Source organism: Schistocerca americana, chromosome 2, assembly GCF_021461395.2.
Source record: "Schistocerca americana isolate TAMUIC-IGC-003095 chromosome 2, iqSchAmer2.1, whole genome shotgun sequence".
In the NCBI taxonomy this organism is placed as follows: Eukaryota; Metazoa; Arthropoda; class Insecta; order Orthoptera; family Acrididae; genus Schistocerca; species Schistocerca americana.
This window is the reverse complement of record NC_060120.1, coordinates 254,055,346-254,081,933: the sequence shown is the minus strand read 5'-3', so window position 1 is coordinate 254,081,933 and position 26,588 is coordinate 254,055,346. Positions and strand designations below refer to the sequence as shown.

General features: G+C 45.6%; 1 protein-coding gene across 1 annotated transcript in view; it reads right to left on the bottom strand.

The window, feature by feature from the left end:
• Positions 1-10,896: 10,896 nt before the first annotated feature.
• The window catches only part of LOC124593934, a 278,695-nt gene continuing 263,003 nt past the window's right edge, over positions 10,897-26,588 (bottom strand). The window contains exons 8-9 of the mRNA XM_047132283.1: positions 26,303-26,451; positions 10,897-10,914 (exon numbers count right to left, since the gene is read on the bottom strand). Of these exons, the coding sequence (XP_046988239.1) occupies positions 10,897-10,914; positions 26,303-26,451 (167 nt within the window). The remainder of the gene's footprint in view (positions 10,915-26,302; positions 26,452-26,588) is intronic.

The following is a 26,588-nucleotide window of genomic DNA, read 5'->3' as shown; positions in this document are numbered from 1 at the left end:
GTTTTGGGTTGGACTGCAGTAACAAATGTTACACTGAAAACAAACCCTGTCCTTTCCTTGTGTTATCCCACTATGTGTTTGTGTACCCTTGGGTATTTGTGTTCTTCCTGTCTTTATGTGTTTATCTGATGAGAGTTACATTGTAGAATTTTTCTGATCATATGTTATTTACTTTGTAAAGATGTTTAGACATTATTTATTCTGTTTTGTTGCTCATATGTGAAGGTGATGTTTCAAAAGTTATTCTGATCTTTATGTATTTACTTATGTCATAATTCCTGTAAAACTGATGTATATGTTTATTTCTATTCTTTTGTAAAGCCTGTGTTACTACAAATGTTATCTGCACTGTTATGTTCTTTAATGATGTATTTTGTGCCTTTGTAATTGTATTCTTATATTGTAAATTTATAATTGTATAGACACCAGTTCTTCAAATTAAGTATCATTTCACTGCACACGTTCCTGTTGGTCATAATATATGCACAGTATGTGAGAAGTTGGGACTGTTAGTGCTTGCACATGTGTTGATAATTCAGCAAGGGACTGGATAACAGCATTGCTGGATCTAAGGACATTTCAAAAAAATTTTTTTGTGAGTGCACAAGTGGTGGTTTATGGACTTGCTATATTCTCCGCAAGACTCTTCGATGGTGATTGTGCACCTGCACAGTCGCAACAGATGGCTGCTGGCCGTCTCTACAAGGACTATAATGGGTCTGCATCTTTGATGGCCCACCAATACCATTATCTCTACAAGGACTACAGTGGGTCTGCATTTTTGATGGCCCACCAATACCATTATTTCTACAAGGACTGCACTGGGTCTGCACCTCTGGTAGCCCACCAATACCGTAATCTCTACCAGGACTGCAGTGGGTCTGTTCTGTGATGGATTTTTGAGAGCGGATGATCTGGACGTGTGTCCATCAGAAACAGTACATTTGTAAGGATGGATGTCATGAAATGCTGTATATATTATGACTTTTGAACACTATTAAGGTAAATACATTGTTTGTTCTCTATCAAAATCTTTCATTTGCTAACTATGCCTATCAGTAGTTAGTGCCTTCAGTAGTTTGAATCTTTTATTTAGCTGGCAGTAGTGGCGCTCGCTGTATTGCAGTAGTTCGAGTAACGAAGATTTTTGTGGGGTAAGTGATTCATGAAAGGTATAGGTTAATGTTAGTCAGGGCCATTCTTTTGTAGGGATTATTGAAAGTCAGATTGCGTTGCGCTAAAAAATATTGTGTGTCAGTTTAAGCACAGTCATGTATAATTTTTCTAAGGGGACGTTTCATGACCCTTGACGCTGCATCACAGACAGGAGCGCCTGTGATGGTGTACTCAACGACGAACCTGGGTGCACGAATGGCAAAACGTCACTTTTTCGGATGAATCCAGGTTCTGTTTGCTGCATCATGATGGTCTCATCCGTGTTTGGCGACATCGCGGTGAACGCACATTGGAAGCGTGTAGTCGTCATCGCCATACTGGCGTATCACCCAGCCTGATGGTATGGGGTGCCATTGGTTACACGTCTCGGTCACCTTTTGTTCGCATTGACGGCACTTTGAACAGTGGACGTTACATTTCAGATGCTTTACGACCCGTGGCTCTACCCTTCATTCGATCCCTGCGAAACCCTACATTTCAGCAGGATAATGCACGACCGCAAGTTGCAGAACCTGTACGGGCCTTTCTGAATACAGAAAATGTTCGACTGCTGTCCTGGCCAGCACATTCTCCAGATCTCTCATCAACTGAAAACGTCTGGTCAATGGTGGCCGAGCAACTGGCTCGTCACAACACGCGAGTCACTACTCTTGACGAACTGTGATATCGTGTTGAAGCTGGATGGACAGATGTACCTGTACACGCCATCCAAGCTCGGTTTGACTCAATGCCCAGGCGTATCAAGACCGTTATTACGGCCAGAGGTGGTCTTCTGGGTACTGATTTGTCAGGATCTATGCACCCAAATTGCGTGAAAACGTAATCACATGTCAGTTCTAGTATAATATATTCGTCCAATGAATACCCGTTTATCATCTGCATTTCATCTTGGTGTAACAATTTTAATGGTCAGTAGTGTAACATTCTAAATCTTTATTCTTCAGGTCTACATATTTATTTCTCAGAATAGTCACCCTGACGATGAACATATTTTTCCCAAAGAGAGACCATTTGTTGATACCATCTTTGTAGAACGTTTGACTTTGTGGACGGAGGCACAACCTCAGTTCTGTTCGTACCGCTTTATCAATGTCAGAGTGAAGTTCTCGAAGACGTTTTTAAGTTTCGTAAACAGATGAAAATTGAATGGGGCCAAGTCGGGACTGCATGGAGGATGGTCAATGACAGTGAACACAAGGCGCTGGATTGTTGCCGATGTCGCGGTGCTCGTGTGTGGTCTGTCAGTGTCTTCCTGAAGGAGGGGGTGCTCCATGCGTGGACGAACTGTCGAACTCGTGCTTTCAGGTTTCTGAGAGATTGCAGCACTTAGTTTCACACGCACCGGCGTGTTTACGAGTACGTTACACACCACCATGTAACACGCTACAGTTCGGAGTCGTCTACATGCAGAGGGTTGCAACTTGCGTCCGCGAAGCGAGAAATTTTACCGAGTAATATGCAAGGCACTTAATACCTCAGTCGATATTGAGAACAGGATAAAAATTTCGGAGACATTACTTTCAGCCTGCCCTCGTGCTTTTATTTTAAGCTTTGGACAGATTTAATTCCATACCCTCCTTCAATCTGTATCTGCATCATAGATACTCTGCAAGCCAACGTAAAGTGCGTGGCCGAGTGGTCTCCATGTGCATCATAGATACTCTGCAAGCCAACGTAAAGTGCGTGGTCGAGTGGTACCCTGTACCACTACTTGTCAGTTCCTTTACTGTTGCAGTCGCAAACAGAGCGAGGGAAAAACGACTATCTAGATCCCTCCGTATGAACCCCAATTTCTCGTATGTTGTCTTCGTTGTCCTTACACCAAATGTATATAGCTGGCAGTAGAATCGTTCTGCAGTCATCAACAAATGCGGATTCTCTAAATTTTCTGAATAATGTTCCTCGGGAAGAACGTCGCCATCCCTCTAGGAATTCCCGAAGCATATCCTTAACGCTTGCTTGTTGTTCGAACCTACTGGTAACAAATCTAGCAGCACCGCTCTGAGTTGCTTCGATGTCTTCATTTAATCCAACTTGTACGGATCCCAAACACTCGAGCAGAACTCAAGAATGTGTCGCACAACTGTCCTATACGCTGTCTCCTTTACTGATGAACCACATTTTCCCAAAGTCCGCCCCTGGTAGCTGCGTGGTCAGCGCGAAAGAATGTCAGTCCTAAGGGCCTGGGTTCGATTCCCGGCTGGGTAGGAGATTTTCTCCGCTCAGGGACTGGGTGTTGTGTTGTCCTAATCATCATCACTTCATCCCCATCGACGCGCAAGTCGCTGAAGTGGCGTCAAATCGAAAGACTTGCACCCGGCGAACGGCCTACCCGACGGGAGGCCTCAGTCACACGACATTTCATTTTCATATTCCCAAAAGTCTCCCAATAAACCAAAGTCGACCATTGAGCTTCCCTATCACAAGCCTCACATGCTCCTACCATTTCATATCGCTTTGACTGTGTCAAGCAGAGTGAAAGATTGGAGTATAAAATTAACTAGGTGAAGCCAGATTACTAGTTAGTCAGTCACAGAAAGCAATTTACCAGACTGATATTTCTTACGATTGAAAGTCAGTACTTCAGCTGATGTCAAGCCGTTTGACAGATGCAGCAACTGCAGGAGAAAAGCAGATTGAGGATCTGAATTGTGGCATGAAAGTCAAGTGAATGTGGTCAACTACTGTCAGGATAGACAATATCAATGGTCGTGTCATGCTTTGCGACATGTTTCTATATTTTGAGAAGTCTTGATCTCAGTTCTGGTGGCACTTCAGGTTTAGATAAAATACCAAACATTCGAAGATCGTTCGCATTGTCTTTGTCAGGTTCAAGTTGCTGTCAGTCGGGGACATATCTCGAGTCTTCCTTTATAATGAGAATTTATGATTAGGCATAAAAGATCAAAATGTCGTTGCAGGGATGGTGCCAAAACATTACATTGGCCAATTAGTTAAAGGCGAACCGCCACTACGTCGTCTGGTATGCCACACTTCTCATCTCCGAGTGGCACTTGCACCCAGTGTTTTCAATTAATTTCTTGATAAGTCCCCGTCTCTGTCTTGCCCTGCACTTTCTCCGCTCAGCGACTCTCTCTTGTACGATGAAAGTTATTCTCCGACGCCTTAACACAGGTCCTATCATCCAGTCACTACTTCTACGTGTTTCCATGTATTCGTTTCATATGCGATTTGGTGCAGAGCCTCCAGACTGTTCATCTCATCAGCGCACTTAATGTTGAGCATGCTATCAACAACCGTACTGGATGGAATCAGTGGACCTAAAACTCCAGATCTCCTCTACAGCAGTAAAGCAGTAAGTGAGTTACATTCTGCCCTAGAAAGCCATTGTGTCAGATCTCTTAGCTCGCAGCAAATAGAATGCTGGGGAGATACAACGTTCCTAAGACAAACACTAAGCTGTGACCTAACAGACCACCTGGTTCACGGAATTCCAGATGTTTACGACATCGCTTGTGAACGTAGGCCAGACGGCGAAGTCGCTTCCTGAGTGTTGTGCTGAGCACTCGCTGCACATTAGACGCGAGGGAGTCATAAAAACTTAATTATTAAAACTCGATAAAAGTCAGGCAGTGAGAACGAAAGTTGATGAAGGTATTATTCCTCCTCTACATGCTCAACCTTTTCCTCCTCTACATGCTCAGCCTTCAACGCGATACATAATTCCAATAGATGGATGACTTGATGGTGACTTCGGTTGTAGGAGTCTGCAAAGAAAAATTTCCACTTTCAACGGGAGGCCACGACGTTGGGATCACAGATTTACTTCAAACTTTGTACACCTTTAGTAGGTCATTAAAACAACGTACTGTGCAAGTAGTAAGATGCTGGTCATATTACTTAATTTATATGACATTTGAGAGGTAATATTATTAAAAAACCACGTGTATTTGATGATGTTTTAGTAAATTTCATGATATTTGACTAATAATTTAATTATTAGATCAAACATATTTATAACTATTGACAAGTAAATGAAGAAACGCATAGAGTTTTCCTGAAAATGTATGCCTGTCGCGCAGTCTGATAAGGCAGTCCGAACTACTTTGCACCTCGACGCATAGAGCTGCAGACACAGAGGCAGGCTGTTAACCTGCGTAGCGGTGAGACGTTGCTAATGTAGTAAAAACAAAGAGTGTAGGTGTAAATTTTTTTAATATCACAGAATTTACACTTGTACTACAAAAAGGAAGGTTTGAGCGGGAGTCGAACCGTTCCCACATACTCACTTATCTTACAAAGCTCGAACACTAATCACTTTTTTTTTGGATCTCAGTTTTTCGTTATCGTTCGTTGCAATTGTTAGGGTCGGACGTTACATGACACCCTTCAAGTTCATCGGTCATCCATTCACTCAGTTTTTCCTTTTAATTACAGGGGAGCTACTGTAGGAAGAAACCCACTTGACCACTATGAACTCTAACGTCCGGCACCTACGCACAGATATATAAGCCACATAATAGACGCCTAAAACTTCCCTTGCAATTTTCTCGAAACTGCCAGAGCAGTCAACCTTACTACTCGTACATTATGTTGTTTTAATGGCCTACTAAAGGTGTACAAAACTTGAAGTAATCCGTGATCGTAAAGTCGTGGCCTCCCCTTGTAATCATCTCGTTGCCATTCTGAAAATGCCATCGACACAATGGTTTATTCATCCGAGAGCTTGTCAGGAGAAAAGGAGAATACCTGATACGAGGCCAAATATGATAGTTGCAAGAATCAGTGGTCCCATTTAGAACCAGCTGAGACACCGTCGTGGAGCAAAAACAGTCTTTAGCCAGCGTCCCGTGGGGCACAGCCTCCTGCAATCTCGTCAGGAGATTTCGGTGGTATGCTCCTGTGGCGGTTTGCTCCTCGCGAAGATAATCTATCAGCACCGGACCATATCAGTCCCCAAAGCATTCATCTCGACCTCTGACCTTACCCGATGATGGCTGTACCCTTGCCGTTTTTCGGTGTTGCTGAATGCACATTTTTCCACTGCTAGCTTTGCTCTTTTGTCTCAGGGACGTAGTAATACAGCAAGCGCGCGTCCGTGGCGATTATTGGGCTAAAGAACTCATCTAGATTGGCCCGATACAGCAGCAAAATTTCTGCCGCTGCCTTTTTCATGGGAGAAAGCAGTCGCGGTGCACAGTAGGTGATGACCTTCGTTATATCCAAAATGTCGCGCATCGTACTGAAACCTGGTCCGTGACTGGTTTTCATTTTTCTTATACCGCTTGTTTCATCAGTTTCCTCATTCCCGAGTGCTCATAGGCGTAAGATTTTGCATAATAGCTAAAAAGATCGTATGCCAGTGAGACTCACAAATATACCATTTTTTTAAAATAAAAACTGCATCTGTGTCAACAATTATTTAAATAATGAAGTTACTGCATTAGTTACATTTATCATGCGTAATCCTACGTCTCTCGAGAATTTACTTTCATTTTCGAATGGTGGGGGGAGTTCAGTTCTGAATTATAATTTTTTCGTGTGTGTTTTCTTCCGGCTGTCTTCCTCTGCAGTCCGGGAAACGCGATTCATCCGAGCGGGCGACACGTTTTCGTTGATCCACGATCTAATCTGGATGATTCGGTGCTCACTGCAGTCGTAACTGATCGTCTCATGGGGTCAGTATGCGAATACGGAGTGGCTGTATGCTATGGAGCACCATGTTCAACGACGCGCGCTGAAAGGTGCGCTCCGAAACACCTGCGCCTGCACCGGCATTGTGCTCTGCCGAAGAATCTGTCACAGATCATCGCCTTTCCTGTTTTACAGAGCGGGCAAGCTTTCTACCTCCACGTTCTGTGATAAGGCGTGAACGTCCAATGCCTCGTATCCTGCTCGTGGTTTCACGGTACTTCAAGCACTTTGCATAGTTGATTACGACAGCAGCATGCGAACACGCGATCGGGCTCTCCGTTTCCGGTATGTTCGTAGCCAGGTGAAAGGGCACTTTATCTGTGTCGCTTATCTCTGTGGATTTCCCCATTTGAATCCTGTATTGTGGCTGGAATGATTGCCCCATTCAGCTCTGCTCCGATTTCATACTTTCCTAACAGCGTTACGTGCTCATGACACCATCAGACGGCTGTCAATATGGCGATGGGCAGCGGGCATAAAGTTTTGGCTTCTAAGTGTTTTATGTATTTCTGCAGACTTCTAAGTGTTTGTATATCAAGACTGTACAATGAGAAATGAGTTAACCAAGGGGACTCCATTTCGCCATAATCACATTCTGCAGCCTTGGAATATTTTTTCAAGTTATTATATTGATATGGAAGGAATGTACACGAACACACATCATCTGAATTACTTCAGTTTATATCTGACGATCTATAGTTCGCTTAACATAATAACGTACCAACCTCAGTATGAATGATAGACTGTTTAGACCAACAAACAATCCGAATTAAGGAAATAGTACCAGTTGCACATGTTCAGCTGACCAGTGTTTATAATAAAGTCTCTTCCCTGCCGTTATGTAAAATTCTTCCTGTACGTGTCGCGATGTCGAACTGCTCAACTTGGAAAGCTATTCCTCGGCCCGTCAGTCGAATTATTAGTAAGTAGCTGTCTTTGGTCTTCACCGAAACTTTCTTTTCCATTGCAATAAAAAAATATCCAGTTCAAAACAATGCTCCTGCTAAATGCATTCCAGACTAATGCTTAGTTTGCTGATAACTCTCCGAATCGGATAAACTGAGTGTGCTGTCGAATAGCGACACATTCCGTAGAAAGAGGTTACGTGTTGCACACTAAATCTGTCCTGCAGCCTCACAACAAATGTCCTGCGCCACAACTACAAAATCCTATTTTTCAACATAATCTCAGTTCAATGCGACGGCCTTGTGTCACGTTAGCGGGAAGGCACGTATGCCCGTAGTGATACCACTCTTTTGGTCGATGTCGGAGCCAACGCCTTGCTGCTTCAACAGCTTCCCCATCATCCACGTACTGCTTCCCGCGGAGTGCATCCTTCATTGGAATGGTCCTTCGTTGCTCTTTATGGTCTACTGTTAAGCGGCAAGGAATTTAGTGCGCACACACCTATGAGTACCCCAACTTGTGACAAGTGTCTAAGCACTACCAAGAGAGACGTCCAGTTGGGGTCCGAGATGTTTGTGATCCGTCGTTGACCTCGAATGAGAGTGTCCGCACGTTCGAACATCGCTGGAGCCTCAGCTGTGTATGGGCGGCCGCCGCACGGGAGACCGGACGGGTTAGCGCGAACTTGATGCGATGATGACAGACGCCTCGCCCAACGACTCAGCACGCTTTTGTTCACTGTAACGCAGCTCCGTTACCAACGCCATTTTGAGGGCTGCGTATAGTGTCCCCACCTATAGGAAGTTCTTGAAACTATAGAGGCTGAAGCGTAAACTTTCTATAGAGAAAACAAATTTGTTGCAATAGTTGTGGAACGCCCCTCGTACAATAAGTGCAGAACGAGTGCTGACCATGTAGACTCTCGGGACGACACTGAGGCAGGCGAACAGTAGATATTGGCACTTCCAGAAGGACTGCACCACGAGACCATTGTGGGACTGTTATGCTGGCTCTGACGAAGAGAGGGATGACGACAGCTGAAATCTGGGCAGAGGTTACAGCTGGAGTGGCTCCACAAACCATCGGGAACCGATTACCGAAAGCTGGACTGACGTCTGGAGTTGCCTTGCGATGTTAGCCGCATACACTATCACGAAGACAACACAGACTTGTATGGTGTGGATCGAGAGACAAAATGGACAGTATGTGGCACTCCGTGGCTTTCAGCACTGAGTCTAGCTGCTCCTTGTAGCGCTCAGGTGGAGGACAAGGTGTCCCGTAGACCGCTTGGTGAAAGGTCCCAGGGAGCATCGATTCTCGAGGTCCACACCTCTCCCACTGCTGGAGTCTCGGTGTGGGGAGCTACCGGATACAAACAAAGACTAATTTGGTAAGTGTTGGAATGAGACTGAGTTGTGGGCAGTGAGTGTTGTCGAACGTCGCCTTTGGGCTGGGTGATGCTTCAAACAGCAGCGTGTCGGCACATGCGAAAAAAAAGCCCTTAGAAATTCATGTGAGTTGTAACGTGGGTTAAGGATGTCGCACTGGCACAAATTTCACCACAATTCTGCCCAACGCCACCATGAATGTGACACACTATTGGAAGATGTCACACCTCCCCTTACCACGTATGATCCCTTCTTTTTACGCCTATGGGATGGAGGACAGAACTAGGACGCCTAATGTTGACGCAGTTTTATTATGGATGGATGAGCAAAACATTTCAGACACACCGCCGCCCAGAATCGACAAGAAAACAGCTCAGGAGGTAGAATAAAGTCAGTCAATCAAATCACCCGGTCGTTTGGGGCACTGATTCCCACACATTCCGCTGTCGAGAAAGACAGTTGCAGCACGATGAGCTAGTGGATGACGTTCTTCACAACGTTGGACACTACTGGCACCCCTTGGACGATTCCGCCTAAGGACGTCGTGGGGCTGCAATCCCGTTGACCATCCCCTGATGGGAGGCAACTCTTTTGACTCCATTTAGATTCCACATGCCTGCAAGCAGGTGCTAGAACAGCAGCAGAGTGCCACAGCTGAATGGGTATTGCAGTCTCTCACAGACAGATTTTTAAAAAGCTCAACAAAGGTGTGTGGTTGACAAGATTTGTGTTAGCCCCATATCGGAGTGCATCGTATTTGTAAGATTTCATTAACAGAACACAGTACGACTGCGTGCTGTGTTCTAATTTTGGGCTTGTTGCACTTTATAAGATTACGACGTGTGGGCCTTTGTAGGCAAAATGATCGTTGCATCACTACAGGACGTAATGCAGGAGAGTGTAATATCTTTCATCCCGATGCAGTTTTCGTCCACACTGCATTAAGGTGCTACATGACTGATCACCCAAAAACTGTAATGACGTCTTGTGACCCGTTTCTCCTGCCTTTGCTTCAGTTTACTGCTTTTAGTGAATTTTTTGTAGTATTTCAAAGAAGTGTGGTTGTAATTATTAGTGCAGTTTTCCACGTTTGTGATTACATTTGGAAATGACGACTCAGTGCGTCGAAACTGGTAATGTAACCTTTCAAAAATTTTATTGTTTTAGTGACTGTGACTTGACCACCGTTTGCAGTGTCAAATAAACATTTTACATAACGATCAATTTGGCTTTAGGAAAGGTAAAGGCATCAAAGAGGCAGTTCTGACGTTGCGCTTGATAACGGAGGCAAACACTACGACACATTCATAGGATCTGTCGAGCTAGTAAAAGCGTTCGACAACGTGAAATAGTGCAACATGTTTGAAATTAGCAGGAGAATAACTGTAAGCTGTAGGGAATGAAGGGTAAAACCGAGTATGTGCGAGAACCATGAGAGAGCAATGAGACTGGGACACGACGAGAGAAGTGCTGTGATTAAAAGGCCACAAGGGTCGGATGTAGCCTTTTTCTTCTATCACTGAAATTGTGTATAGAAGAAGGAAGGAAATAAAAGAAAGGTTCAGGAATGGTATTAAAATTCATGTTCAAGGATATCAGTCATAGCACTCACTGCTGACACCGTTCTCCTCAGTGAAAAATCGTCTAATGCAGACTCGAGGAAACCGGAAAAGAGTAGGCAGCAGCACAAATGAGACCTTAACATTAAAACTAGAGACCGTGCAGTGGACAAAGTTACGGAATTCGTCTTTCTCCGGCGCAAAATAACAAGTTACAGGCTGTGGGAAAGCTGGAAAAAAAGACAACCGTACTGTTTGAGGTGCAGAGTTACAGAAGGATACTGGGAAAGAAGTGGACTGATAAGAAAAGGAATGAGGTCCTCTGCGGAATCGGTGAGGACAAAATATGTGGAAACATTGACTAAAAGGAGGGACATGACGATAGGACAGTTGTTATTTACTTGAGAGTAGAGGGGGCTGTAGAGGTCCTAAACTGAAGGGGAAGACAGAGATTGGAATAATATCTGACAAATAAATAATCTAGGATCTTGTATGTTAGAGCTACTCTGAGAAGTAGAGGTTTCCGACAGTGTGCAAGTAGTCAGAAGACGGATGGAGAAAAGAACATAGCATGCTGGGGTCTAGGGTGTTTTTTGGTCTATTTTCCACGTAATGCGTGTATAATCGTAGCTTCTAATTCAGTAATATCGCCATCGACGAGACGTTAAATCGTTCTCCAGCTATCTTGCTATTTGGGAAGACTAACACTGGGGGGGTGGGGGGTGCTTCATATTTAACCGGTTAATCTGTCTGGTGGACGTGTTGAATTAAATGTCGCGTAATCCGTAAAATGTCTCTTGAGTGAGGCTGAACTGAAGCGATTAGCTTTTCTTGTTTGTACAGGCTTTATAAACACAGTCTCTGTACTTCAATGCGCCTTCGCGGCGTTCGATAATGTGCTACCCAAACGTTTCCCAAGACAATGATTGAGTACATCACCAGTGACTCACAACTTGCTTATCTGCCACCCCGAATGATGACAACAACTTTTGATGGAGGTAAAGAATGTGTGTGTGTGTGTGTGTGTGTGTGTATGAGTGAGTGAGTGAGTGAGTGAGTGATTGTGTGTGTGTGTGTGTGTGTGTGTGTGTGTGTGTGTGTGTGTGAGTGTGTGCGTGTCCGTGTGCGAGCTTGTGCGCGCAGAGAGCGGGTGGATTATGATTTAGCAAGCAACACAGAGGCAAACAGACAATGACGTGCAGATGGCAGGAGTATTCTCTCAATAAACATGGGCTCTAAATTGTATACCTGAGGAGCTACGACCATTCTTTCATCTTCGCTAATGTGAAACACATCTCCTCTACTGAGCAAGTGTTCATAGCTGTTAAGGTAGGCACTTTCGAGCCCACGTTTATTGGACATTTTTTCTCGTTTTTGTCCACACTACCACCACTGAAAGTTACCAGCCCTACACTCTTCGCAACACACGAACCGGTACTTGTATTCAACTGTCAAAGGTATCAGAACGGTTTTCGTTTATAGCTTTCGACTCGTTCGTTTCCGGTACAGCGATCCTTACTTCAAATTAATACATTTATCGTTCTCCATCACCCTAGAAAGTCTGTAACATCATCACGGAATCACCCCGTGTATACGTACATTTACAGACGCCCGCGCCTATAACTTAGACGCTCTGTAGTCTCATTGGAAGACGTTTCCGGACATGGGTTCCTATTCAAAATACGATGTACTCACTCCCCTCTACAAGTCCTAGAAGTCTGTAACGGAAATTTCCGACCACCCTGTAATCACGTTTTTCTAGTGGTGTGTGGAAATGTGACTGGTATGTGTTTCTTGTTGAGTATGCTGCACTTAATCCTTACTTCTTCAGTATATTTGCTATCTATCTCAAAAAAGTGGAGCAACCAGGAAGGAAGGAGAAAATAAAATGAAAGTTTATGGGTTGAGTGGATGTTACTTCACACATTGTAAAATCAAATCAAATTTACAAAGAACTTGGCAGTATGAGCTCAATTATTACACTCAAGTTTTAAAAAAACCAGAACACGTTGAACGACTAGAGAAAGGACGTTCATATTCGTAGGACATATACATTAGTATGTTCTGCAGAAATGATTACCATTTTAGTCGCCTCAGTTCAGCATGTGTCCTGTTGCTTAGTAGGCACAGGGTCTGCCATGGACACTGATAAGTTGTCCCATGCATGATGGCATCGATGCGTATAAGGCGCGAATGGAGTCCTGTAGTATAGCCATTCACGCTTCAATCACCTGGTTCCAAAATTCATCTGTGGTGGTCGGCGTTGCGTCTCAGCGCTGCACCTGTTGTTTCACCATATCCCACACATCTTCCATTGGCGACAAGTCTGGTGATCTGGCGGGCCAGAGTTGAAAGGCTGACGTCCTGTGACTCCAAGAAGGCACATGTTCGTGCAGAAACATGTGGTCGTGAGTGCATTGGTTTGCTGAAAAATCGCGTCTGGGGTGTTGTGCAGAAAGGGAATTACTACTGGTAAGATGTCATTCACGCAGGTCGCAATGGCCACAGTGCGCTGGACATACACCACCGCGATTTGTGGTTGTACTCAATAGCACCCCATACCATAAGGACTGAGTTGGCGCTGTATGTTTTGTCGAATGCAGTCACTGTGACGCCGCTCTCCATATCCGCGACGAACCAAAATGCGGCCATCATTTTCAAACGAACAGGACCTGGATTCGTTCGAAAACACTATCTGATGCCATTCCTGTACCCAGTGACATCGTTTCATACACCATTGGCGTCTAACATGTTTCTGCACATTTATCAAAGGTGGGTGGAGAAGTGGAAGACACACGTAACCCGTGTTGTAACAAACGGCGACGGACTGCCACCCGTGATAGTGTGCGATGTGTCCCATTGATGCGCCAGAACCGAGGAGGACGCAGATCTGTCCTGCAATGCCATTCGGATGAGCTGTCGATCTTCTCGAGGAGTGGTCTGGATGGGGCCACCTGCCCCTTGTCGTTGTGTTCTACAGCGTATCTCGGCCTTTATGCACAGACCCGTTGAACTGCCGAAACACTTCGTCCCACACGCGCAGCAATTTCGCGGATGGATGCATCACATTCTCTCGTGCCAATAAAGTGCCCTCTTTCGAACTCACTGATTTGAAGGTACTGTTCGCACATACGTCTGCAAGGTATACTGCACGACTGTTTAAGTCACACTCATACATTATCGTCTGTTTATAGCGACGACGAGAGCCGCTGGCACATTTTTACAGGTGGGTGATGTTGCGCTGCGACGTCGATGTTGACCTCGAGCCGGTTGGCCGACATGGTTCAGATGCTGATCATTTTTTCAGAACATACAACGTACATGTCCTGTGAGTGAGAATGTCCTATGTCTAGTCGTTCAAGCTGTTATGTTTTTCCTGAACATACACTACTGGCCATTAAAATTGCTACACCACGAAGATGACGTGCTACAGACGCGAAATTTAACAGACAGGAAGAAGATGCTGTGATATGCAAATGATTAGCTTTTAAGAGCATTCACACAAGATTGGCGCCGATGGCGACACCTACAACGTGCTGACATAAGGAAAGTTTCCAACCGATTTCTCAGACACAAACGGTAGTTGACCGGCGTTGCCTGGTGAAACGCTGTTGTGATGCCTCAGTTAAAGAGGAGAAATGCGTACCATCACGTTTCCGACTTTGATAAAGGTCGGATTGTAGCCTGTCGCGTTTGTGGTTTATCGTCTCGCGACATTGCTGCTCGCGTTGGTCGAGATAGGACTGAGCACTATGGGACTTCTGAGGTCATCAGTCCCCTAGAACTTAGAACTACTTAAACCTAACTAACCTAAGAACATCACACGCATCCATGCTCGAGGCAGGATTCGAACCTGCGACAGCAGCGGTCACGCGGTTCCTGACTGTAGCACCTAGAACCGTTCGGCCACTACGGCAGGCCGTTGGTCGAGATCCAATGACTGTTAGCCTAACATGGAATCGGTGGGTTCAGGAGGGTAATACGGAACGCCGTGCTGGATCCCAACGGCCTCGTATCACTAGCAGTCGAGATGACAGGCATCTTATCCGCATGGCTGTAACGGATCGTGCAGCCACGTCTCGATCCCTGAGTCAACAGATGGGGACGGGACGTTTGCAAGACAACAACCATCTGCACGAACAGTTCGACGACGTTTTCAGCAGCATAGAGTATCAGCTCGGAGACCACTGCTGCGGTTACCCTTGGCGGTGCATCACAGACAGGAGCACCTGCGATGGTGTACTCAACGACGACCCTGGGTGCATGAATGGCAAAACGTCATTTTTTTGGATGAATCCAGGTTCTGTTTACAGCATCACGATGGTCGCATCCGTGTTTGGCGACATCGCGGTGAACGCACATTGGAAGCGTGTATTCGTCATCGCCATACTGGCGTATCACCCGGCCTGATAGTATGGGGTGCCATTGGTTACACGTCTCGGTCACCTCTTGTTCGCATTGTCGGCACTTTGAAGAGTGGACGTTACACTTCAGATGTGTTACCACCCGTGGCTCTACCCTGCGAAACCCTACATCTCAGCAGGATAATGCACGACCGCATGTTGCAGATCCTCTACGGGCCTTTCTGCATACTGAAAATGTTCGACTGCTACCCTGGCCAGCACATTCTCCAGATCTCTCACCAACTGAAAACGTCTGGTCAATGGTGGCCGAGCAACTGGCTCTTCACAATACACCAGTCACTACTCTTGATGAACTGTGGTATCGTGTTGAAGCTGCATGGGCAGCTGTACCTGTACACGCCATCCAAGCTCTATTTGACTCAATGCCCAGGCGTATCAAGGCCGTTATTACGGCCAGAGGTTTTTGTTCTGGGTATTGATTTCTCAGGATCTATGCACCCAAACTGCATCAAAATGTAATCACATGTCAGTTCTAGTATAATATATTTGTCCAATGAATACCCGTTTATCATCTGCATTTCTTCTTGGTGTAGCAATTTTAATGGCCAGTAGTGTAAGTGTAATATGAGTTTGCACCCCGTCTGGCCTGGATGCATGCATTGATTCGGTTGAAAATGGTGTCACGAAACTACTTCAGCCCTCTCCCGAGGCAAGCGGGACCACGAGTATAGTGCGTATTAGCATTGGAGCGGAGTTAACATCTGAGATGGTACCACACATGTACTATCGAGGACAGATGTTGGGGTCTTGCAGCCACAATAGTACCTCAACGTCACACAGAGACGTGCCATGTGTAGGCGTGCATCACACTGTGGAAAAATGGCACCACGATCCTGTCGGATGAGAGGTAACATATGGAGACGCAGCATGTCCACGAAGAATCGTTGTGCCACCACATTTCCCTCAGTGACTATGGGCCGTCACTTGAGTCATTTCCCATCGTACCCCTCACCATGACGGCAGGAGTATACTGTTGTGCCTCTGCAAAATATTCAGAGAATTTGACTACCGACGGCCGGCCGGAGTGGCCGTGCGGTTCTAGGCGCTACAGTCTGGAGCCGAGCGACCGCTACGGTCGCAGGTTCGAATCCTGCCTCGGGCATGGATGTGTGTGATGTCCTTAGGTTAATTAGGTTTAATTAGTTCTAAGTTCTAGGCGACTGATGACCTCTGGAGTTAAGTCGCATAGTGCTCAGAGCCATTTGACTACCGACGATGTCGCCTCCATGCTCGTCGTCGTTGGTCATCTTGGGCAGTATAGAACCGCTCTGTACCACGGAACACAATGGTATGCCATTCACCAGCTGTCTGAGCCTCTCGGTCACGGCGCCAGTGCAAAGACAGTCGTTCCTGTTCTGGTATTTATGGCAGCTTCCGCATGGGGCGGTAATTCCCGAGTCCGACAGCTGCCAGTCTCTGGAAAAATGTGCGGGACGACACAAAATATGGCATAGAGTCCGTTTCTTGTTCTCGAATGGCAGGCGCAGACGAGCTCAGTCCACAATACAGCGATCCTCCCTAGCATTGGTTAGACGTGGACTATCCTCAAGTTTCCATGCAGTCCAGCATCAGGTCGCTGTGACATCCAAAAATATTCAAATGTGTGTGAAATCTTATGGGACTTAACTGCTAAGGTCATCAGTCCCTAAGCTTACACACTACTTGACCTAAATTATCCTAAGGACAAACACACACACATACCCATGCCCGAGGGAGGACTCGAACCTCCGCCGGGACCAGCCGCACAGTTCAAGACTCCAGCGCCATAGACCGCTCGGCTAATCCCGCGCGGCACACTGTGACATCCGAATGCCCCACAAATTTAGATAGTGCACGATCCGAATAGTCGGCCAATTGGAGACTCGACCGAGCGAGGTGGCGCAGTGGTTAGACACTGGACTCGCATTCGGGAGGACGACGGTTCAATCCCGCGTCCGGCCATCCTGATTTAGGTTTTCTGTGATTTCCCTAAATCACTCCAGGCAAATGCCGGGATGGTTCCTCTGAAAGGGCACGGCCGACTTCCTTCCTCATCCTTCCCTAATCCGATGAGACCGATGACCACGCTGTCTGGTCTCCTTCCCCAAAAAACAACCAACAACCAATTGGAGACTCGTAATGGGGCCACTTTCTAGGTCTGTGAGGTGCTGACCCTCAGTGGGCCCGGCTGGTACCAACGCTATACAGGAGCAGCACAACCACACTCGGGAGGCCGTCCTCTCTGTCATAGAGAACTGCAACTCTGATCTTTATGTACAAAAGGCAATGTCGCCCATCCCAACCGCTAAGTACACAAACTTGAAGTTTGGAGAAGGTCTGGATCTTGCACTGTAGATGTCGTTTACGAGGAGATTTGTCGAAATTCCTACACTAACGGGGTGAAATAAGAGATGAAGAGCTTTTTGAAAAATGTTGCTAATAAGGCAATTTTGAAGCTAGACCTATGAAAATTGGTGTTTGGTTTCTCATTCAGACATAAAGATGTATGTGTTTCAGCATTTTTGGAAATTCAGCCACTAATGGGGTGAAATAGTGGATGTAAGTTTTTTTTTAAATAAATAATTACTACAGAACTACTGAAGAATTTATGAGGCTACATCAGTGACGTTTGGTTGGAAATAAAAAATTATGTGCTTCAGTGATTTTGAAAACCGACCCCTAATGGTATGAAACAGGGGATGAGACTTTTTATGAAAGCATTTTACACTCAAGAGCCAAAGAAACTGGTACACCTGTCTAATATCATGTAGGGCCGCCGCGAGAACGCAGAAGTCCCACGACACGACGTGCCATGGACTCGACTAGTGTCTGAAGTAGTGCTGGAGAGGACTGACACAATGAATCCAGCAAGGCTGTCCATAAATCAGCAAGATTACGAGGAGATGGACAACTCTTATAATCAGCACGTTTCAAGGCATCCCAGATATGCTCAATAATGTCCATATCTCGGGAGTTTGGTGGCCAGTGGAAGTGTTTAAACCCAGAAGTGTGTTCCTGAGCCACTCTGTAGCAATTCTGGGCGTGTGGGGTGTCACATTGTCCTGCTGGAATTGCCCAAGTCCGTCAGAATGCACGATGGACATGAATGGATGCAGGTGATCAGACAGGACGTGTCACCTGTCAGAGTCGTATCTAGACGTATCAGGGGTCCCATATCACTCCAACTGTACAAGCGCCACACCATTACAGTGCCTTCACCAGGTTGAACAGTTCCCTGCTGACATGCAGAGTCCATGGATTCACGAGGCTCTCACCACACCCGTACACGTACATGCACTAGATACAATTTAAAAAGAGACTCGTCGGACCAGACAACAGTCCAATGCCGGCGAGGAGTAAAGCTTTGTGTCGTGCACTCATCAAGGGTACACGAATGGGCCTTCGGCTCGGAAAGCCCATATCGACGAATTTTCGTTGGATGGTTCATACCCAGACACTTGTTGATGGCCCAGCACTGAAATCTACAGCTGTTTGAGGAAAGGTTGCACTTCTGTCACGTTGAACGATTGTCTTCAGTCGTCGTTGGTCCCGTTCTTGCAGGATCTTTTTCCGACCGCTGAGATGTCGGAGATTTGATGTTTTACCTGATTCCTGATACTCATGGCACGCTCGTGAAATGGTCGTATGGGAAAGTCCCCATTTCATTGTAACCTCGGGGATGTGTCCCATCGCTCGTACACCGACTATAACAGCACATTCAAACTCACATAAATCTTGATAAGCTGCCATTTTAGCAGCAGTAACCGATATAAGAACTGCGCCAGACGCTTGATGTCTTATATAGGCGTTGCCAACCGCAACGCCGTATTATGCTAGTTTACATATCTGTGTAATTGTATGCGCATGCCTACAGCAGTTTCTTTGGCACTTCAGTGTATTATGAAAGCATTTTTTAAAGCTAAATCTTTGAAAATTTAAATTTGGCTTCTCAGTTACAAAAGAAAAGAAATACATGTTTCATTGTTTTTGGAAATTCGGTCTCTATGGGGCTGAAATGGGGGATGAAAATTTTTATTGGAATATTTCATTGTGCAAGCTTTTTTGGAGCTAAATCTATGTCAACAAAACCTGCACATGTCACTATTTTTGGAAATACAATCCCTATGGGGGTGAAATAGCTGGTGAAACGTTTTATGGAAATATGTCGTTGCGAAAGCTGAGTCTTTGAAAATTGGTGCTTGGCTTCTCGGTTAGAGATGAACTTCAATTCCTAAGGGGGTGAAATAGAGTGAGACTGATTCACTGACTCATCATCCCCCAGCCGAAACCGCTAAGAATAGAATAGAAAAATTAGGAGTTGGTGTTGGTCTTATGCTGTAGGCGTCGTTTAAGAAGGTATTGTCCGAAATTTCCTCCTAAGGGGGTGAAATAGGGGATGAAACGATTTTTGAAAGTATGTCGCTATTAAGGTAATTCCGAAGCTTGAACTACGAAAACTGGCATTTGATTTCTTAGTCAGAAAATAAAAAATAAGTGTTTCAGCGTTCTTGTAAATTCAACCACTAAGAGGGTAAAATAGTGGATGCAAGTGTTTTTGAAAATAAATAATTCCTAAAGAACTACTAAAGAAATTTTAAGGCTACATCTATGACTATTGGTATTTGACTTCTCGGTTAGAAATAAAAAAAAAAAAAGAAAATACGTTTCTGGAAATTAAACTCCCAAGGGAGTGCAATAGGGGATGAAAACTCGAAAGAAGATATTTCGTTACATTAAAAAAAATTTAAAGCTCAATTTATGAAAATTGGTATTTCACTTCTCTGTTAGATACAAACAAATATTTATTAAGGGATGAAAGTTACTATGTAAATATCTACACAAGAACACGAAAGGCATGGTAAACGAAAAATGTGGGCTCCAGGTACCAGAATCGCTTTTCGGTCTGAAGTGCATTCGGAAAAGACCATGCTTATATGGCCTTAATTAGCTTGAAAAGCGTAGAAGGTGTTGCAATTTGTGAACAATAGAGAAATTGGATTAAATAAAAACAAAAAACATGTCTGCAGGCCTTACAGTGTACACGAACGAAGCAGCGGACACTACGCTAGTGATTTACACACCCGCCGATGATTGTGTACGTGTAAGAAGCTACACCGACAACCGATCGCGTCTTCTGGGTGCTTCACTTTTTTTGTGGGGTAGTAGACAGGGTGAAGAAGTGCTACTGCACCTGAAGATCGGCATGTGGTTCCTCATACAGATTCAAGTGAAAAGTTTAACTACCAAAACCAGATGCGGTGCATAATGAAAACACGTGTATGAAAAGGAGGAGCCGGCAGCACTGTCACATCGTGCAGCGCACTGAAATGTACAGAGGAACGTGTATCACCGTGCACTATCGTACCAGACATCGGAGCTCACTGAGTAAACTGCTGGGACATCTAAACCCACATCCACCATGGAGCTACGGTTCGAATCCTCGTCAGGTTCGTATTTTATTTTTTAGACGTCCGTTCCCCTAGTTCCCGTCGTTTATAAGCAGGCCCTCGTTTCGTCACCTGGCAGTAGCCTGCCACATGCCGGTGGAATCCATTAAACTGCATGCATGTGTGTAGTAACCGCGCAGTGCGCAACCGTGACTGGTCCTGCCAAGTTCAGGTAGGGCCGGCTTGGCGATGGAGTACAGAAACGATGAATACGTCGATATGCTGGGTACATCCGATAAACAAACTGCTACTGTTGAATAAAACGTTTTCGGTTTTCAAGCCGCGTCAATTCGAATAAAATTCTCGAGCTTTCGATGACCACCCCCCCCATCGTCGTCAGTTCACTGACTGCCGGGGCTGCTACGGTTTCTCGCTTATATAGGCACGATGGCATCATCAGCAGCCAATCAGATAGATCCAATGTGGCGCGCGTAAGTCGAGCCGGGCAGCTAGCGGAGGTATTGCCCGCGGCAGCACCGGTTACGTCAGGTGGCGCCAGGGGCGGACGCCACGTTTGAAACTGCCGCTCCCGCGTCGCGCACCTGTCTTTGCTTTCTTTCGATGTCCAACGCCCACCCTCATGCCCTGCTGAGTGTGTACCCCTGGTCTCTGTTGCAGTTGTCGTTGTTTAAACGGATCTCGGCCGCTTCCTTTATGACGGAGTCCCAATATGTAGATGCATGAGCCAACAATTTTGTATTTTCGAACTGTATTTTATGTCTGTTGTCTAGGCAATGCTCCGCTATGGCCGACTTGTCAAGCTCCCTTTGTTTTATATGGCGCTTGTGCTCGGTACAACGCTCCGCAACCGTGCGAATTGTTTGTCCGATATACATGCTGCCACATTCACAGGGTACACCATACACGCCGGACACTCGAAGAGCAATGTCGTCTTTAAAAGGGCGCAACGTATCTCGTATCTTGGAGGTGGCCTGGAACACTGGTCTTAGCCCATGTTTCTGCAGCAGACGTCCTAACTTGCTGCTAGTTGCTGCATAGTATGGTAGGAATGCAGTCCATTTGGCCTCCTTTACTGATTCACCAGGTGTGTTTCGTCGGCGGCCCTTGAAAGCGTTTGCGATGTCTCTTTTGCTGTGTCCATTTTCCCCGAAAACACGCTTTAGGTTCTGAAATTCAGACTGTAGGTGGTCGTCGTCAGACATAATCTTGGCTCTATGAACCAACGTGTTCAAGACCGCTTTCTTGTGTACAGGGTGGTGGAAACTATTGGTGTTCAAGTACCGATCAGTGTGTGTTGGTTTCCGGTATACTGAATGACCAAGCTGGCCTCCTGCCTTCCGCTCAACCAAAACATCCAAGAATGGTAGCTTGCCATGCTTCTCCATCTCGACAGTAAATTTAATGTTGGGATGGACACCATTCATGTGATCGACGAACTGCTGCAGTGTATCTTCACCATGAGGCCAGAGGCACCATCCCGATAAGAATATTTTTCGTTGCCTGGAGCAACGCCCTCGGGAAACTGGTAATCTTCGACCACAGGTAATGGAAAGACGTCGTCCAAGGACCAGACCTACTCCACAAGCAGAAGACGTGACTCTTGAAACTGTTCACGCCTTACCTCGACGAAGTACCTGCGGTGTTGCACGGCATTTCCATATATCTCAAAGGCTAGTTGTTGTGTTGCGTAATGAAGAACTGCATGCATATCATTATGCGTTAACTCAACACCAGCTGCCGCAAGATCGCATTCTATGAGTGCCGTTTTATCAATGGTTCTTGCTGCGAGTCGAAGACATCGAAAATTTTGTAAATAAGGCATGTGAACTGTATCTACTGTTATTTTCTATTGGCTTCATTTGTTTCATGGACGAAACATAGTGGTCGTTTATATCTGTAAGAAGTTCGTGATATGTCTTAATATTTAATTAAAGGAAACAGTGACAGAAAATACACAAGATACCGCATTGTGGAAGCGTAGATTGGATACATTTTGATACTTTAACTGAAAATAATGTTTGGCGCGAACGCGACTCGAACATCGGTGAATCTGCATATCCGTTTCCCACGGCATTACCTCGGCTCACTGAGCTGATGGGACAGGTCCAGCACAGTGCAGAGTTGATGCCTCCTGCTCTTGGTCACGCTGCACGCAGTTACAGTATTGCCAGACCCTTGTTTTTTAAATCGCATTTCTAGTAAACCAGTTGGCGGGCCTAAGTTTTGCTAGATACACTTTCTTCTTGAATTGGGATGACGAATAGCATGCCGACAACCAAGTGCGGCATTTTTTCTTCGCCCAGTATATGTACAGGGTGTTTCACTAAATGTGTTTGCCTCTGTAAGTTACGAAGTAATAGGCGACGGAAATATTTATTGCTGTAGGTCACCATAAGAAACGTTATACCGTCTGCAGAGCTATGAGCATAGTTTATTGTGTTATTATCCAAAGAGTTACAGCAAGAAGATACAAATTTTTAAATGGAACAATAGTTGTTTCTATCATGCTCTGGAATCAGTAACACCAGCTGCGTATACATGAATTTAAATTACATTCCTATCACTTTTAGTTTGGGAGCTACAGCTCTTCAAACTTTCAGGGGCAGATACCACACGCTGTACTTAATACATGGCTGTGGATATTATGGCGGTGGGAAGTTGATTTAAATGAGATGCTCAAATGTGTGTCTATGTTCCTGAATGCACAATGCAATGCGCCTTCTAAAGGATCTGCGGACAAGATGTAACATCGCCGGTGTCACGGAGCAACATGTGTCCTCGATGCGCCGTTTTGGGTCATTTGCGGATGTAGAATCATGGTGTACTGCAGCTAAAACAAACAACTCCGTCTCCTCACTTCTTGCAGTTCTTTGCCTGTTACTGCGGCGCATTACCAAGCTGCCTGTTTCCCGAGGTCGTTGTTCGGCACGTAAGAACGTAATGGCTGCCGGAGCTCTTCGCCTAGGATATCTCACGGCGTACGCCATGTGTGGTGTCACCGCCAGACACCACACTTGCTAGGTGGTAGCTTTTAAATCGGCCGCGGTCCGGTAGTATACGTCGGACCCGCGTGTCGCCACCGTCAGTGATCGCAGACCGAGCGCCACCACACGGCAGGTCTAGAGAGACGTACTAGCACTCGCCCCAGTTGTACAGCCGACTTTGCATGGAAAGGTTCACTGACAAATACGCTCTCATTTGCCGAGACGATAGTTAGCATAGCCTTCAGCTACATTTGCTACGACCTAGCAAGGCGCCATAATCCTTTGCTATATATATTGTGGTTATAACATGTACCGTCAAGAGAGATGTTCTACAATTGTGGATTAAAGTTAAGTATTCCAGAAGCTACGTACTTTTCTTTATAGCATTCATTACGTATCCTGTTTCAGACCTCACGCCAGCCTGCGTGAGTTTAAGCGCGTGCCTTTCGGCTTCCTCTCATTGTGTCTAGGCTGTCTTGTCTAGACACAACACCATGGCTGCTTCAGTGGCATCGTGTCGGCACTCGTCGAGCATCAACAACATGTCAACGTACTCGCTGTTCGTGTATGCCTTCTTCATCCGATGTCAGTAACTGTGCTATATTGAGCCCCGTTTGTTTGTGTGGCTCGAAGTGTCGGTTATACGGCCGTGTGCGGCGCAGTCGGCGGTCTAATAGCGAATCGTAGAAGCTTCTCGCTCCGTGACACCGGCGACGTTACAACTCGGCCGCACCACATTTAGAGGGCGCATTGCGTTATTCGCAGCGTGTGTGGTATCTCCCCCTGAAACTTTGAAGAGTTGTAGCTCCCAAATTAAAAGTGATAGTAATGTAATTTAAATTCATGTGTACACAGCTGGTGTTGCTGATTCCAATTTATAATAGAAACAACTATTGTTCCATTTAAAAATTTGTGTCCTTTTGCTGTAACTCTTTGGGTAATGACAGAATAAACTATGTTCATAGCTCCGCAGACAGTGTAACGTTTCTTATAGTGACCCAGGCAATAAATATTTTCGTCGCCTATTGCTTCGTAACTCACAGAGGCAACCACATTTAGTGAAGCACCATATATATATATATATATATATATATATATATATATATATATATATATATATATATATATAGGGTGTTTCAAAAATGACCGGTATATTTAAAACGGCAATAAAAACTAAACGAGCAGCAATAGAAATACACCGTTTGTTGCTATATGCTTGGGACAACAGTACATTTTCAGGCAGACAAACTTTCGAAATTACAGTAGTTACAGTTTTCAACAACAGATGGCGCTGCGGTCTGGGAAACTCTATAGTACGATATTTTCCACATATCCACCATGTGTAGCAATAATATGGCGTAGTCTCTGAATGAAATTACCCGAAACCTTTGACAACGTGTCTGGCGGAATGGCTTCACATGCAGATGAGATGTACTGCTTCAGCTGTTCAATTGTTTCTGGATTCCGGCGGTACACCTGGTCTTTCAAGTGTCCCCACAGAAAGAAGTCACAGGGGTTCATGTCTGGCGAATAGGGAGGCCAATCCACGCCGCCTCCTGTATGTTTCGGATAGCCCAAAGCAATCACACGATCATCGAAATATTCATTCAGGAAATTAAAGACGTCGGCAGTGCGATGTGGCCGGGCACCATCTTGCATAAACCACGACGTGTTCGCAGTGTCGTCTAAGGCAGTTTGTACCGCCACAAATTCACGAAGAATGTCCAGATAGCGTGATGCAGTAATCGTTTCGGATCAGAAAAATGGGCCAATGATTCCTTTGGAAGAAATGGCGGCCCAGACCAGTACTTTTTGAGGATGCAGGGACGATGGGACTGCAACATGGGGCTTTTCGGTTCCCCATATGCGCCAGATCTGTTTATTGACGAAGCCGTCCAGGTAAAAATAAGCTTCGTCAGTAAACCAAATGCTGCCCACATGCATATCGCCGTCATCAATCCTGTGCACTATATCGTTAGCGAATGTCTCTCGTGCAGCAATGGTAGCGGCGCTGAGGGGTTGCCGCGTTTGAATTTTGTATGGATAGAGGTGTAAACTCTGGCGCATGAGACGATACGTGGACGTTGGCGTCATTTGGACCGCAGCTGCAACACGGCGAACGGAAACCCGAGGCCGCTGTTGGATCACCTGCTGCACTAGCTGCGCGTTGCCCTCTGTGGTTGCCATATGCGGTCGCCCTACCTTTCCAGCACGTTCTTCCGTCACGTTCCCAGTCCGTTGAAATTTTTCAAACAGATCCTTTATTGTATCGCTTTTCGGTCCTTTGGTTACATTAAAAACCTCCGTTGAAAACTTCGTCTTGTTGCAACAACACTGTGTTCTAGGCGGTGGAATTCCAACACCAGAAAAATCCTCTGTTCTAAGGAATAAACCATGTTGTCTACAGCACACTTGCACGTTGTGAACAGCACACGCTTACAGCAGAAAGACGACGTACAGAATGGCCCACCCACAGACTGCGTTGTCTTCTATATCTTTCACATCACTTGCAGCGCCATCTGTTGTTGAAAATTGTAACTACTGTAATTTCGAAAGTTTGTCCGTCTGAAAATGTACTGTTGTCCCAAGCATATTGCAACAAACGGTGTATTTCTATCGCTGCTCGTTTAGTTTTTATTGCCGTTTCAAATATACCGGTCATTTTTGAAACACCCTATATATATATATATATATATATATATATATATATATATATATATATATATATATATATATGATGCATAAGGAGCGAGTTAATGTGGAATGCATAGTAAATGTGGTTGGTTTCCGGTACTTTGGGAGGCAGTGCAGGCAGACTCTGACCTTGTCCGCGCAGCGCGGAATGTCCTCCTCGTCGAGCAGCACGTGGAAGCCGCCCGCGACTCGCAGGAAGGCGGCCAGCTGGCGCACCACGGCCACGTGGCCGTCGCTCGCGTGCCTGTACACCAGCACCACCGTTGTGGCGGCCTTCCCTGCAACAGCGACCAGTCGGCGTCTACATGTCTACAGCACACACTAGGGACAGCTCCGCACCGGCGTCCTAGTGTCGAAAGCGATCCGCCGGACATTGCCGTTTTAACAGCTTAGCTGACACCGATCCTAATGGCAT